Below are 16182 nucleotides of genomic sequence, written 5' to 3' on the forward strand. Positions count from 1 at the left end.
AAAATAAATGTTTAGTTCCCATATTAGGCATAATGAAACAAAATACAATAAGTATATCATATATTGTGTAAGAAGGTAATTTATTATACAGCCATGTGATATTTGGGGAAAAGGAAGATTTATTGATGTTTTTATTTTATGTATAGCAAATTACAAAAATTATGGCACCAAGTCATAAGTTAATGAAGATAACTCGGTCTTATTTGCTTAGTTATGTTGAAAAATGCAAAACAAATTATCTTTTCATCCCCTTTTACACGCTTAACAACACTTGCCTTGAAAGCAGAAACATTCACAGTTTCAAGCGCAAAGAACTATGTCATAAATATCGAATAATATTCTGATCTGAATGATGCATATCATGTCAAATTTATTTATATTTAGTTTTAAGATTTATTTTTGCAAAGATTCGTAAAGATTTCCAAAGAATAAACAGATCAGACAAAGCATTCGTGGAATGTCTTTGATATATTGTCTGCAGACCTTATAAGCAGTTATTTATGGACTATCATTAATTTTTTTATTTTTTTATTTTATGAAACAAAGGAATAGCTTTTATGATATCGAGAAACAATTTTGGCTAAGATCGATTGTTGCTTTCTGATTGTTTTTTCTTTTTGCAGACTCCATTGATTTGGTGTTTTCGCCATATTGTTGGGCAGATAAAAATAGTTCTAGTCATTAATTTTCGACTGATCTTGGCTGATCTCAGTACTGCGTGCTGTGCTGTTCCCATTCCCAGTCTCTGGCCAGCCGGCCGGCTGCCTGTTTCTGTTATTCCTGCTTTCACTGCCGAGTACGGCCCCCAGACCACGCCCCAGAATCACAGAGTCCCAGCTGCTGCCACTGACTAACGATTCATTTGTGTTTATGTGCAAATCTGTTTCATATTTTTTTTTTTACTTTTTTTTGTTGCTTTTTTAGGCCCGTTATAGCATTAAAAAAAAATAGCCACGTCAATAATTCACGTTCTGCGAGCTGGGAATCTTCGAGTTTATTTTGGAGCTAGCCTGGCTTACAACGTGTCTGGAGAAAATATATATTCTTGGGCCATTATGCGGAACATAAACCAATTTTTAATAACTAAATTATGCAAAAAAGAACTGCGAACAGGCCGCAGATTTAAACAAAGGCGCGGCAAGACGCACGGGGTTAATTAGTTGGCTGGCCGGCCAGATTGGACCAGGGCTTGGCCAGGTCTGCACCTGGACCTGGAATCGGAAAAAGTGCTAGCCTTATGCTAATGGAAATACATAAAAAACGCATAAATACTCATTAGGCAGGTGTGTGTGGGTGTGTGTGTGTGTGTGTGTGTGTGTGTGTGTGTGTGTTTCTGCCCGTGTGTGTGTGAGTGAGTGCGAGAGTGTGTGTGCCTGCGGCCCTAGAAGAAAGTTGCGCCCCGCATATGTCGCCGTGAGGTCATTATGGGGTCAAAAGTGTTAGAAAGTTATTGGAAAGTTGAAGTTTTTTTTGTCTCTATTTCATTTTGGGAACATCATTTAAAATTCTCTTGAACTAGAACAAAGATCAGTGTCAGCATCTGCCCAATCATCAAAAGAATTAGTTCGCGGCGAACTATTCAACTTGTTTTGAATGCGAGTCGAACTGTTATTCAATTAATTAAGCTTTGATCGCTTTAGCAGCGAGCTTTTTGAAAGCTTAAAGAGCGAAAAACACCTGGAACTGAACTTGTTCGGCTTTGCAGCTGCGTGCGCTAGTTAAGCAAATTCGAATTCATTTATTGATCCATGTAGTTCCCATTAGTTATGATGTTGGGACTAGAAAATATTATTTATGTCTTTTTCTAGGAGGTAAATCAAGTCGAGAAGCGAATACTCTACAATCACCCAAGTCCCTTAAATTGGTTAATATGCACTTTTCCACATACCAAGGTAACATGTCAAAATATTCTTTTTATTTTATTTATTTTAAGCAACATGATTATAATTAGCTACCAAAGATTCAAAATAAATGTGTACCTACATATGACTTATGACTTTCTATATATACAAACAGAAAGACAAATAAGCATTCCTTCTACATTAAACATATCTTAAATGATAATAAATATGCAAAAAAATATTTGTCGTGACTAACTGACTGCCTGACTGACTAATTGACTGACTGACTGACTGACTGACTGTCTGATTGGTGATCAACGCACAGCCCAAGCCAAAGCTGAAATATATACCCTAACCTAATCTTTTGTTATGAGGGTGCACGCTATTCCATCCGCAAATTTGGAAAAACGGCGGAAAACAGTTGTAGGAAACTTTTTCGTCGATCAAATTCATTTGAGTCGTGTTTCACACTTGTTGCTAAATCCATCTCTCTTTGTTGGAAATGGGATTCGGTGCGTGACATTCTGTCCCCACTCATATAAAAGAATCTTTACAAAAATGCATTTGCGACATGTTTTACACTTTGCGCAAAATGCTCTCCTCTTGGATAAAAAAATGTCAAATTTTGCAAGTGCGAAAATATGTTTTTTCGGTTTCATTTTTATTTTCAAATGTGTGTGTTAATTATACCTTAATAATAATAATAATAATAATAATAATATTAGAAATTAATTTATAATAATAATAATTGTATAAAAATATATAAAAAAATAATACTTAGTAAATTAAATTCTAATTATTTAAACCAATTTTATTGAGCTGGTTCGCTCTTAAATAGCTTCGTAGAATTAGCTCAAATGGGATGACGAACTAGTTCCAGAAAAATGCTATACCTATGAAATGCCGCTCGCTGCTCCGTTTTCGCTGAGGTCACCCGCTGGGTCAACGCGAACGACAACCGCAGACCGTCGATCTGCGACCCGCGACTTGCGGTCAAGATACGCCAAATTAATTTACCGCCCAGCGGCGGCGGCGGCAGATGAGCAGCAGCAGAACACAAACGTAGCCGGTCTCTGGCTCGCTCGCGGACTCTGTCCCTCTCGCAGTCTCGCACTCGCACTCTCGTTCTCGCCGGCTGCGGCTCTCTTAGCCAAATTGTAGCTGGCACATAAAAAGCTCAGGTCGGCGCGCACGCTCAAACAGTTGGCCAAAAGAAACGTCTGTCTGTGGACCAAAGCAAAGCGAACGGAGGCGAGAAAAGCAAAAAAAAAAACAAAAAAAAAAAAGATAAACCAACAACAACAACAATAACAATTCCGATAGCTAAAACGATAACGATTTCCGATTACTGTGCTTGTTTGTGTGCGTGCGTGAGAGCGTGCGAGTGTGTGTGTGTAAGTGTGTGTGTGTGTGAGTCTGAAAGAATCTGTTTGTGCAATAGACGCTTCCACCCGGGCTCATAGCTGTTAATCCCGAGACATGGCCAAATTTCTGGCGCTTTGCCTGCGCCTGGGCCTAGTTCTGGTCCTGGCCGCAGCAGTGGCCCAGGCTGAGGTGAAGCCCGCAAAGGCCGCGCCCGCTGACAAGGAGCTGCCGCCGTCTCCGCCTCTGGCCATCGAGCAGTCGACGGAGTCACCCATTGCGGACATGGCGCTGATTGGTAGGCAACAGAAACCACCCAATTAACGACCACGCTCCATAGAAGACAACTAATGTCATGTGTATTACTTTTTTTTCATGTGTTCCACAATTTTTTTCTGTGTCTGTGTCTACGCGTGTCTCACTTGTGCTCTTGTGTTTGTGGCCGCAGAGGATGCGCCAGTGGTGCCCAAGCTGCCCACCGAGAAGCCGCCAGTGGCAGCTTCCGCTGATGCCACCGAAACGGTCCTCAGCTCGCCCGCCAAATCGTCGGAGCAGCCACAGCAGCAGTTGCAGGATGAGAAGGGTGCCCAGCCGCACACCGTTGCAGACTTTATCATCCATCCCTTGATTGCCTTCAAGCCCCGCCAGGCCGCGTTGGATGAGCTGCAGGCGCAGGGCAAGCAGGCAGCGCCTGCTGGCGGCTCGACCACTTCCACCTCGCCTGGCACCTGGCTGTTCGGCATGAATCCGGGTCAGGGCTTGGGCTCTTCCTTCTCGACGCTGGCGGGCTCCGTATCTGGCTGGTTCAATGATCGTCTGGCCGCCGCTGGGCAGCAGCTGCCCTCATTGCCCGGCTTGCCCGGCCTGGTCGATACGCCAGTGCGCGATGGCAGCAGCACCACAAGCACCACCACCCAGCGTCCCGATATTGTTGTCCGCCTCCAGCAGCGTCCTAACAGAAGGCGCGGCAATGGCAACATCAATGGCAATATCAATGGCAACGGCAATGCCAACCGCAATGGCAATCGTCAGGGCAATCGCCAGGGCAATCGCCAGGGTAACAACGGCAATCGCGTCCAGCGTCCCAATCGCTTTGACAATCATCTGGACTCGCTGGAGTCGGAGGAGTACGATGATGTCGATTACTTCAATGGTAATGGTAATCGCTTCGACGAGGAGTTCTACGACGAGGATGAAGAGGATGTGGATGTGGAGGACCTTGCCCACAACGACGATGACCAGTCACTGGAGCATGTCGATGACACTGATAACGAAGATGATGACGACCAGCTGGATCAGCAGTCCGCCGAACAGCAATCCGTCGAGCAGCAAACGCACAAGCAAAAGCCGAAGCAACGCCGCCGACCGGCCCAGACCCAGGTGGTGCGACGCAAGCAGACGCAGACTCTGTCGCAGTCGCAGTCGCCGGCGCAGTCGCAGCGTCGCCAGCAAGCGCAGCATGTAAGACGTGGCCATCCCGTGCAACAGCCACTGGCGGTGCTGGAGCAATCCGACGACGAGGATGAGGAGGATGATGATGATGCGGAAGTAGAGCTGGAGGATGACGACGATACCGAAAATGAGGAGCACTATGCGCCTGCCCAGTACTCGCAATCCTCGCGCAAATCTCAGGGCCAAGCTGGCTTCATCCAGAACGGCCAACAGAGCTTGATCAATCAGATACGCAGATTCACCTTCGGCCAAACTCCCGCCGAGCTGGGCAACAACCTACGCAAATCGCAGTCGAGCCAGAGCCCCTCCAGGACAGGAGGGCGCCGGCCACAGCAGACCACGCTGCTGGTTAACCGCAATGGTCAGACCGTCTATGTGGCGCCCGAGCTGCTCAACCTGAGCCCCAACTACCCAAACTACGGCTACGTCTCAGCCCCGACCAAGGTGCAGAAGCAGCAGCGCGTGCCGGCCAGTCCCTACCCGCAGCCACCGCTGACGGTGCCGCTGCGCCGCAAGGGACGTCCCACGCAGTACATAACGATACCCTGGAGCCAGCTGGGACTGGCGTCGCCCGAGCGCCAGTCGGTGGTATCGCTGGCCGAGGGCATTCAGGCCCAGCCGCTCATCCTTAACATACCCGAGAGCGCGATCAGCACGGTGCCTGTGCGCGGCTCGACGGCAGCTGGTGGCCAGAACAAGAAGAAGAAGCGCCCAACGCTGACTGCTGCGGCGGTGCCCCTGCTGGCCGATGCCTCGCTCATGGACATCTTCCAGCCACCACAAATTCCGCCATCCCGCACCGGCTCCAGCTCAAGCTCCAGCGCCAGCCCCAGCTCGAGTGCCATGCCCAAGCCCAAGCCCGTGCTGATTGCTGCCAAGCCGGTTCAGGCTGGCTCCAGTGCCGGCCTGCTGCCCACACGCATACGTCCCGCCACAATTGTGGAGAAGGCGCCCGCCATGGAGTCCGCCGAGAAGCCGCAAGCCCAGCCACAGAGCGAGCAGCAGCAGAAGACGACAGCTGAAGCCGCGTCCGCTGCCACAGCTAACATTAGCCCCGATATGCCATCGGATGCCGCTCAGGCTGCTCCGGAGCAGGAGTACATTCTCGTCGGCGAGGACAACGAGCCGGGATTCTCCCGCCATGTGCAGCCCGTCTACGGTGATGCGCGCTACGTCTCCTACGGCGACTTCCAGCCCTACTTCGATCTGCTGCACCAGAACCGACGCTTTGCGATCCGCAAGGTGGGCCGCGCCCTGGAGTCGGAGGTGCCCATGGACGCCGCTGAGGCCTCCGCGGATTCGCCCATCGTCCAAGTCTAGTTGTATAGCGAGAGCACAAACTGATTAATGAGAAACGAATGCGTAAAAGAAATGAAAGAAACAAAGAAAATTCTGAAAAATAACCCAAAAATGATTTTCAATCAACCTGAGTGCAAAAAAAATAAATTTTTTTACATTTTTTTTATTGTTGTTGTGTGTGTGTGTGCGAAAGTCAGCGAGAAAGAGAGAGAGAGAGAGAGAGCGAGAGAAGTCTGAGCCAAAGTCGAAGTCTTAGCCAAAACGATCCCAAATGACCGCAAATGCTAATCGGTGTGAACCCAACGTGAACTCCAGAACAAAAAACTACTAGAGAATACCGCATATTATGAATATATTCTTTTTTTTTTATTCTTTTTTTTTTAATGTGATTCTTGATTGCCATTCATAATTAATGCCGTTGATCGGCGTGCGTTGACCCGGCCCGAAGACTTGAATATTAATGGGGAGCGTGCGCTTTGACCGATTTAAATGGGGCTTTGACCAATTAGCCAAATAGCCAAACGAAAAGAATGATTAAGAATTCCAAATATTTTTTAGGCATCGATCGCACGAATACATAATTCAAGGAACTAGTTATTCAAGATATTCTAACGGTAGTTTCTATAAACAGTAAAAGACATTTGCATACATTTAAAGGTCAGGCAAGTCTAGAAGTTCCTGTCATATCGCTAATACGCATATCAATGGAACTGAGAACTGACAGCTGCATCTAGTTCCTAGCTTTAGCAGCTTCTTTGCAAGCAAGTTTTATAGCAGGCAGCTTTGCAACCTAATGATACTTAAGCAGCTTTCAAGTAAAAGCAATTTCTTTTGTATTTAACATGATCGCATGGTGTTGCGTAGCTGTGTAGAATTGCTTGAGTGTTGCAAGTTGCAGAGCAACCAGCTTGGGCAACTCTGCCAGTGACACGGCAGGCAGCTTTGAATAATCGATCAATTCATGCGAATACTGTACATAATTTGAAGCAGTATCAGTGAAAGCAAAGAGAACGAATAATTGCAAAGGAAATACTTGTTGATATCGGAAACTTTTCAAGATGGAAGGGAACAAATAGGAAAGGGGACTAAAAACTGTTTTTATGAAACATGTTTATTGATTCTTAATCTTTTGTACTAGACGAGGAGCCTTGAATATATTTAAGGAGATGACTTTGCCTACTGTTGAAGTAGATGCAGGCTATGCAAAAATATGTTTATATATTTTTTGATTGTCTGTAAACGTGCTGCTTAAGTATATTGAAGTTCATGGAAAAAGCCATTTTAGGATCATATTTATGTACATATGTACAGTTAGAAGAGTTTCAATACGCAGAAAGATAATTGAAGGGAAATAAGAGAAAAATGTTTAAATTATTTTTCGAGTTCAAAGCTCTTTTATTCGATTTTTGGTTAAAACGTACCGTATTTAGCAAATGTTTATTGCGTATCTCTATGGGCTTTCTATCACGGGATAATCACTTTCCACTTAGAGCAATGGCTGATGCGGCTTTGACTTCGACTAAGGTCTCGGTTGCGGTGTTGATGTCGGCACTTAACACACACACACACACACACACGCATACACACAGATACACAGGCAAATAGAACAACAATAACAACAATATATTTCAGCTTTAGCACCTGGGGGCAACTACCAGAGAAGCATTCAATCACTGGCTCCCACTTGGCGCATGATAATGTAAAATGGAACGAGAAGCTGCCGCTTGGCACTCGAGAGTTGGACATGGCCCCGGGTATTTGAGCTTGGCCGAGGCACTGCTGAAAATTTGCATAATCATGCTAAGTGCGGCAAATTGTTGGAGCAATCAATGGGACATTATTAGGCCAACATGCGAGCACTTGAGGAAGAAGCCGGCGGTTGACAACATCATTCGTCACGGACAGTTGCAAGAAGCTCAAGTTGAATGCCTGATGATAGCCTGCCCCCAAGACGACAACGATGATGATGGCGATGCTGGCGATGCTGATGCTGACGATGATGATGATGATTATGATGATTATGATGCTGACAACTGAGCGCCTCCGGGGGTTACAGCCTTTCAATTAATGATGCCATCTGGTTGGCGGGGTGAACGATCAGTTAAGTGGCAGCAGAAGCAGCGGCAGCAGCGGCAGCAAGTGGCGATCGGCGTTGGCCAAAAAATATATATGCGCCATTCGAAATTAGAAATTCGATAATAAAAGGCTCAACGCAACGATTTGGCTGCCCTAACTGTAAATACAGCCAAGAAATTCATAATTCAAATTAAATTTCTTGAAATTTGCATCTGCTTAAAGTTCAACTCTTGGCCTGTTGCCGCCACTAAGCCAAATTAGTTGCTTGATTTCACATCTAATTTCCATTCCATGTGCCAAAACACAACAACAAGCATAAAAGAAAGAACCGAACGACAACAACAACAACAACAACAACAACAGCAGCTAACAACTTTGAGCCCATTTTTGGTTGTTTTTTGTTTGCGCCGTGCATTGAACTTTCAACTTGGCAAAGTCGTCAAGCCCAAGTCCAAACCTAATATCATGTCCAAGTCTTATTCCGATTTCTCCCCGCCTTGAATCAATTTATTAGGCATTGCCACAAATGGTGGCCTCTCTGGTCCGGCTCGTCTTGTCTCGGCGCAGCTCTGTCCAGCTCTTTCAGTTTGGACATCTTTTTTGGCTGTCCATTTCAATCCATTCTGATTACCATTCACGGCATGTGTTTTGCAGTTTTGACATTTGACACCTTTGAACTTTAGATGCCGGCTGCCCTTCTCATTTCTCGAATTTGCCGAGGGGGGGGGGGGGGGTCTAAGGAGCGGCAGCTGCGGCACATTTTTATGCAAATTTCGTTAAAGAAATTTCATTCGCAGTTTTCTTCAAATTCTGTTGGGCCTGTTGTTATGCGGATTTCGCTACTGTCACCTGCGACTTTAATGATATGTGGCCCCCTTTTCAGGCAAAGCTGAAATTCAGATTTTCTAAATGATTTCTTCAACATAATAAATATGCACATACTTTACATGTTTCTTGTTTCATTTGTTGGTTTATTTTTTATTACACATTTCAGAAATTATTTTTCATATATTCACATTTTCGGCTCCTAATGGAATTCTATGTAATATTGAAAATGCAGAAACAAGAGTCTCTTTAAGCTATTTGAAGGTTTATGGATAAATAAATTATGCAAACGCAAAAAACAGAATCTGTATATGTTTATTACTATACTTTACTTTACTTGATTATTTATGCAATTTTGAGTCAAACTTATCTTATCTTAACTAGAGGATATCATTGATTTGTATTGATTGCGGGGCAATGGAAAGTAGTATCGATAATTTGAAATAAAAATGATATGTACGATACAGGCATATATACATATATCCAAATGTCCAGCTCTTGAAGTATTTGCGATCGAGGCACTCAAACTTACAGAAAAGACGATAGATATATCTATATCGATTCGGCCCCTTTATATGTACATTAGCACAAAATCATACAATATCATTTTTTACCATATATCTCTTCTTAACCTTACTCTATTTTTAACGGATCGTTACTTTAAAAGACAGAGGAAGATAGGTATAATATATTAATTGCATCGAAGATAATAATATAAGAATTACTGGAGAAGCACAAAAAATTTCAAAATATCAGAAGATCTCCATAAAAAAAATTGCTCTTAATTTAATACAATGATCTTATTTACTATTGCTTGAAGATTATTATACTTGTTTTTCAATATTCTCTATTTGGAAAATTTGAACATTTCAAAAATTCTTCGATTATTGGTAATTTTCTTAAATTGTAAAATTGATTTGGATGGACCAATTGACTTTTTTTGCTTTGGAAAATAAAATAGGACAGGCAACTAACTTTACTCAGTTAGTCGTATACTAAATATATTCAAAATAAAAAAATAATATCATTTGCTAAAGCTTCAGACAATTCTCAATTTGGTATTAAACTTATTTTCTTAAGAACTATAATCTCTATATATAAAACTGTTTGTCCTGACTGACTGACTGACTGACTGACTGACTCACTGATTGGTGATCAACGCACAGCCCAAACCGTAAGAGCTAGGAAGCTGAAATTTTCACTGTAGTCACCTTATGTGATGTAGGTGCACGTGAAGACTGGGTTTCGGGAAATTCAACCTGCAAGTGTGGAAAAATCGTGCAAAACGTTCGTATGTAACTTTTTTGTTTACCATCCGATCGGCCTCAAACTTATTTTCAAAGATCTTTGTTCAAATTCATTTGAGGCGTGTTTCACACTTTTCGAAAAATCCATTCCTCCTTGGTGGAAATGGAGGTCAAAGATTTGGTGGGTGACGTTTCGCGCTCAAATTCGTTTCCAAAGATCTATAAGAAAAATCATTTGAGACGTGTTTCACACTTTTCGCAGAATCCAAACTTTTTTTGGGTGGAATGCGACTCAAAGATTTTTTGGGCGAAGTTTTAAGTTGTGTCCGATTTGCTTCAAACTTATTTTCAAAGCTCTACATAAGAACTTAATGAATATGTATTTCAGCGATTTGGCAAATTCCACCCGCAATAGTGGTAAATTGGCGGAAAACGGTTGTATGAACGTTTTTTGGTTACCATCCGATCGGCCCCAAACTCATTTTCAAAGATCTATGTTCAAATTCATTTGAGGGGTGTTTCACACTTTTTGAAAAATCCATCCCTCCTTGGTGCAAATGGGGGTCGAAGATTTTGTGGGTGACGTTTTGTGTTCAATTTTATTTCCAAAGATCTATAAGAAAAATCATTTAAAAACGTGTTTCACATTTGTCGCAAAATCTTAACTCCTTCGGTGGAAAATGCATTTCAAAGATTTTTTTGGTGAATTTTAAGTTTTGTCCGATTTGCATAAAAGTTGTTTGATTCCCGTCCGATCAGTTTCAAAATCATTTTCAAAGCATTTTGAAAACATTGATTTTATAACATGCGTGCCAAGGGCAAGGCCAGGATATACCCGCTAGTATATAATATGGAGCTTCGATCCGGCCATATTAGATAAGTATACAGACTGTAGATGCTGGTCAACTGTTGATATATATATACATATATACCTCTTTGGGCCAGCAAACTTTCGAATGTTTTCCACCTCTGCTAATCTTTGTTGTCTTACCGAAGGTTTACTTAATTGTTGCTGCCTTTGTTAACTTCTTGATGAATACAGAGAAAAAAACGTCAAGTCTTAATCAAAGTTCGTGTTGCTTACATTCACTAATTCAAAAACACTTTCCGACACGAAAAATATTCCAAGAATAGGCTTATCATATATATGTATATATATATATATATATATATACATGTGAGCAATATATATAAATATATGTATATATATATTATATATATAAATCTTAAAGCTGTATATTAGATCGAGAGTACTCTGATGGATATTGGGGTCTGGACTTTGCGAGGCTTGAAGACGGTCGCTCTGGAAGAGGATGAAGTGGAGGTCAATGCAACGGGCGAATCGCTGCAAGCTTTCGTCTGGCCCACTGTGTCGACAGACTTCTATTTTCACATAAGCGAATTCATTGCCAATTTTATTTTCATTGTAATAACCGTGCTCATATTGAGGAAGTGCCTGATCCTGAGGATGAAGCGGACCGCGGAGCATGTCTTCTACTGCACGCTGGCGCAGATGCTGTCTGTTGCCGAGGCTTTGATGCTGCGCAACCTGCTGCTGCACACGTTCTTTGGCATGATCGGCTTTGTGGTCGGCTTCTTTGGTGTTGGCCTCCAGATCCTGCTCAAGCATAGGCGAGCTCGCGGCACAAGGCGCCACTTTCGCAGCAGCCACAGCATATTCGGCTTGGCTGGCTGCCTGCTGATGCCCGGCAGTTTCTTCACGGGAATGTGTCTGCTGATGTATCCGATGCGCAAACATTTATGCATCTCTGTACTATTCGCGCATCGGGTCTGCGGCCTCTTCTGCTTCATCATCCTGATGGCCTCGTTCATGTTCAGCTACAACACCGGCTTCATGCACCGCAACTGGGAGCAGCGTCGCATTTCGCTCTTCAAGTGCTGCACGCTAATCGCAACGATCACGGCCAGCTGCTACGAGTTCAGGTGCTTCGTAAGGGATGCCACCACTCTGATACCCAAGGCAGTATTCGAGTCAATATCCATATACGTGCGGGAGGACAAAACGAATTGAGCTGAGAGTCTGTTGAGCAAAAACAGACTAACTACAATTTCTCTGGAGCAGAAAGCATCGAGTTCTGATTACAAAAATCAGAGAGCTTGGGCTGTAGATGTACCCAAATTTTGGGGCTATAAAAATAATCATCATTTGAGACCTCTCGTTTGCTTCTTTTCTATTCATCTATGCATCTACGAGCTGTTGACTGATTCGCATGGCATACTTTCCCAGCGACCTTTGATTATTGTGGTTGGTGTCTGCATATCCATCAACTTGCTCCGATGGCCACGCCCATAACACGCCTATTCATCTTGCACATTTCGCACGCGTTTTATGCCCTGTAGGCATAAACTGAATTGATAGGGTTTCATAGCATGTCTATATATTTCATATTTAAAGCTGTTTGCCCCGATTGACCGTAAGAGCTGAATTTTGATTTGTGATATTTCACCCGCAGCTGTGGAAAATGAGTGGAAAACGATTGTATTAGACTTTCGTTTACTTTCCGTTCGAGTTCAAGCTTCTTATATATATTATTATCATTTTAAACAGGCGTCGAATCAGCATATTGTAAAAGCAACAGCGGAATATGCATAATATTTTATTCATTTTTCCGCAAGCAAATCTATATAAGGTGTTTTTTTTTTTGTGATTAAAATTCGTTTATTTACAGCTGATATACTGTTACTGTAGCTTAGCAACGTTTAATATTTAGCCAAAAGAAGAAAAGTAGGTATTGTTCAGTAGATTTTCATTTATGACACCTGAAAATAGAAATAAATAGTTGCCCACGCACTTCTGTTGTGCTGCTGAATGTAATGTATATATTATATATACATATATGAGGCAGGGAATCTGTTAGCACAACACGGCCGACCAGAGCTGCGCTAGACATGGGTTCAACTGTGGCACGACAAGTTGAAAAGTCACGAGCAGCGTGTGAAAGACTGTGGATACGGCGGCAACGCCGTCTTGCCCGGGCTGATGCCACACTTGAGTATATGACCGAGCGGCTGCGCCGTGCTCCAAGCAGTTGCCATGCGTCGCTGGCTGATGCGGCACTGGCCACTGGCCACTGGTCGGCGGCTCTGGGTGCTTGGGGTTCACGGATCTTTGATTGTATTGTCATTAGCGTGACGAGATTGGGTTCGAGTCTGGGTGCTTTTCGGCAGAGAATCGTCGTCGGTTTGCTTCTTTTTCTTTTACATTTTATTTATATTTTGTTTTGAGGTCTTGGGTTCTGTTGTGGTCAATTGGTGTTGGCTTTTGTTCCTGTTGCGGTCACTGAACTTTGATCAGCGTTTGGCCATCTTTTCACCAATTTCGGCACTTGAATTCGATATGAATTCGAAATGGATGCCGTTGCTGAAGCTGGTGCCGTTGCCCATTCCATGGGCGTAATTATGTCAATCTCTAGAGCTATCTTTGATTATACTCTTGAATGTGCGAGTGTGCGTGTGTGTGTGATGGCACCGGCTCTGTGTGAGCGGATGTCTAGAATGATTCTTTAGTCGGTTGGCAGAGTTTCGTGGTTTCGTTTCATCTGTTTTGTTTTCTATTTTTTTTGATTTTATTTCATTTTTTTTCTGTTTTGTGTGTTTGTTTGTTTCCCACTGCCCTCTGCTCGAGCCGACAGAGTTCTCGGGAGCTTTTTGCATAAAAACCTAGCGGCGTCCAGTGATTCTGTACAGTTCTTTGGAACTTTGCTTACAATTAAGTAGGACAATACGCAGCGCAGCGCCACGCACAGATTCTCCAGACAGGATCCCAGATAGTAAGCCATGTCCAAGCTAAGCGCCCTACTCGTGCTCAGCTGCCTGCTGGCCCTGGCCTTGGCTCTGCCGGGTAAGTAGCATTGGGCACCAGCTGCAGGTCTACAGCCCTGCAGCCCTGCAGCCCAGAATCCCTCCTAATTGAACCATTGCAATTGCAGAGCCACGCCTACAACAGAGACAACTGCGCCAGCAGCTGCAGCAGAAGCATCCGTATCTGTTCTTTACGGTGCCACGCGGACGCGCCAATGCTGGTGCCGTGGTGCAGGGCTTTGAGGTTGTGGAGGAGCCCGAAGATCTGGACAATGATGACGATGATGACGCTGAGTCGGACATTCCGGTGAGGCGCCTGCAGCACAATGCTGACGATGACCTCAATGATGATGATGACGATGACGACCTGGCCGACGATGATGATGATGATGATTTTGATGCGCTGCCGGCAAGGCGTGGCGTCAGCTTCGCGCGCAATGGCCACCTTGTGCTGCTCAATGGCGGCGACAATGTTGACAACGATGTCGACGACGAGCAGGACGATGACGAGGACACACACTTGCCCGTGGTGCTGGCCAAGTCGGGCTTGGGCCGCAAGCCGTCCGCCGTCAGCGGCCAACAGCTGCTGAAGAACGCCAAGCCCACGCAGATGATGGTGGCCAGAGATCAGGCTGGCGCCATCATGGTGCCCGACGGCATCATTGAGATCGAGGGCCAGAGCGTCGTCGACGAGAAGACGGGCAAGGCAGCGCTGCTGGTGCCGCGCGCCGCCCTCGATGCCATACCCGACGGCGCCGTCGTCGCCCTGATGGAGCGCTCAGCCGGCGAGTCAGATGTCGGGGAGGAGCGCGCCAATCGTGTCATCGTGCGTCGCCGCAAGACCGGCGGACGCCGCAATGTCCAGCGTCGTCGTCGTGGCGGCCGTCCAGTGCGTCGTCGCAGCGGTGGGCGCCGACGTGGCACCGGCGGCAATCGTCGTCGCAATGTCCGTGTCATCCGCCCCGGCGGCAATCGCCGACGCGCCGGCGTCCAACGTCGCCGTGGTGGCCAGATTATGCTGCAGGGCTAAGCTGGACCAGACCACAAATGACTTTCTAGTATTATAGTTAAGAGCCAAACAGGACCATAAAAGTGCGACAATTGAAAACGATTCGATGAAATAAAAATGTGATATGAAAATAATGAGACTGGTTTACTTTGAAATGTTGCTTCAACTTTGAGTACTTAAAAAATGAATTCTCTTTTATGAGTCTCTCCTGCAACGTTTTATTTAAATATTTTTTACGATTTAAGTTATAGCATAATTAATTTTGTTATTTTTCCAAATTTAAACATAGTTTTGCGCTCTGTTTTATCTTTCATATAGGCGTATTCATTAGCTGTTTTTTACACATTCTAAGAAATTCCACTGAGTCGTCGAGTTCCAAATTTTTTTTTAGTTTGCCTCTGCTCCTTTCCTTCTTTCTGTGTCTGAGCAGGTTTCGACTTGTTTATTCATAAGACTGGCGATTTTAGTTAGCGCAGAACATTTCAGGTTGATCTGACCCAAATTTCTGCCCGTCTGGCGGCCACGTAGCGTATGCGCAATATGCCAGAAATATGAACTTTTGCTCGGCCTTTGACTATAATCAATAATTATTCTTAAAGAGCTCTCAGCACGAGTCTAGCATATTCTCGCTTGTATTGAACACTGTGAAAAGATTCTGCATTTAACAAAATAAATGTAAATAAATATTATAATAATTTCTTTAAATTACATTTAGTTAATTTCTTTTTGTTTTCATATTTAATAAGCAGCTTTCCGGCAGACCAGCTCATTCAGCACATTCTATTTTAAAGGAAGGCAAATCTATTAATATAACAAATTATTACAATGTGTAATTGTATATGTATATAATAAACTAGCCGATTAACGAGAAAATAATCATTTTGTACACATGTTCAGGCAGCATATAAACATATTATAATCATAATCATATATACTATATCTAGTATTAAGAGTCTGATCCCCGAGCAGTTTATTGCTGAAATGTGCTCTATGTCAACTATAGATTTCAGATTTTTGCGATCGAGTCAAAGACATTGTTTGTGAGGCTCACCTTATATCAAATGTCTTCCTATATTCAATGCCTAATCCTCATTAGCTTACAGCACTTATTTTAAACATTTTTTACTTGAACAAGCTAATTTTACCTTTTACGTTTTTACATTAAGTGTTATTTTTTGAACCACGATTTTTAATTTATGGTATCATATTAAGACCCTGACTATTATATCTAATGCCCACTAATTTCTCA

The 16182-nt window shown here is 43.8% G+C and overlaps 3 protein-coding genes across 3 annotated transcripts; all 3 read left to right on the plus strand.

The window, feature by feature from the left end:
* Window positions 1-3223: 3223 nt before the first annotated feature.
* On the plus strand, window positions 3224-6118 carry LOC135441184 (bromodomain-containing protein DDB_G0280777). Its single transcript, XM_064700684.1, has 2 exons — window positions 3224-3501; window positions 3652-6118. The coding sequence occupies exons 1-2, from the start codon at window positions 3321-3323 to the stop codon at window positions 5973-5975; spliced, it is 2505 nt and encodes an 834-aa protein (XP_064556754.1). The 5' UTR covers window positions 3224-3320; the 3' UTR covers window positions 5976-6118.
* A 5242-nt stretch (window positions 6119-11360) lies between these two features.
* Window positions 11361-12134, plus strand: LOC135441111 (uncharacterized). The gene has a single exon (XM_064700584.1). It carries the CDS (start codon window positions 11361-11363, stop codon window positions 12132-12134), a length of 774 nt encoding a protein of 257 aa, XP_064556654.1.
* A 1592-nt stretch (window positions 12135-13726) lies between these two features.
* Window positions 13727-14969, plus strand: LOC135441186 (uncharacterized). The gene is made up of 2 exons (XM_064700685.1): window positions 13727-13964; window positions 14053-14969. Exons 1-2 carry the CDS (start codon window positions 13901-13903, stop codon window positions 14952-14954), a joined length of 966 nt encoding a protein of 321 aa, XP_064556755.1. The 5' UTR covers window positions 13727-13900; the 3' UTR covers window positions 14955-14969.
* Window positions 14970-16182: the final 1213 nt, after the last annotated feature.

Source organism: Drosophila montana, unplaced genomic scaffold (assembly GCF_035044405.1).
Source record: "Drosophila montana isolate Dmon_TW-CO22-7 unplaced genomic scaffold, ASM3504440v1 contig_1853_1, whole genome shotgun sequence".
In the NCBI taxonomy this organism is placed as follows: Eukaryota; Metazoa; Arthropoda; class Insecta; order Diptera; family Drosophilidae; genus Drosophila; species Drosophila montana.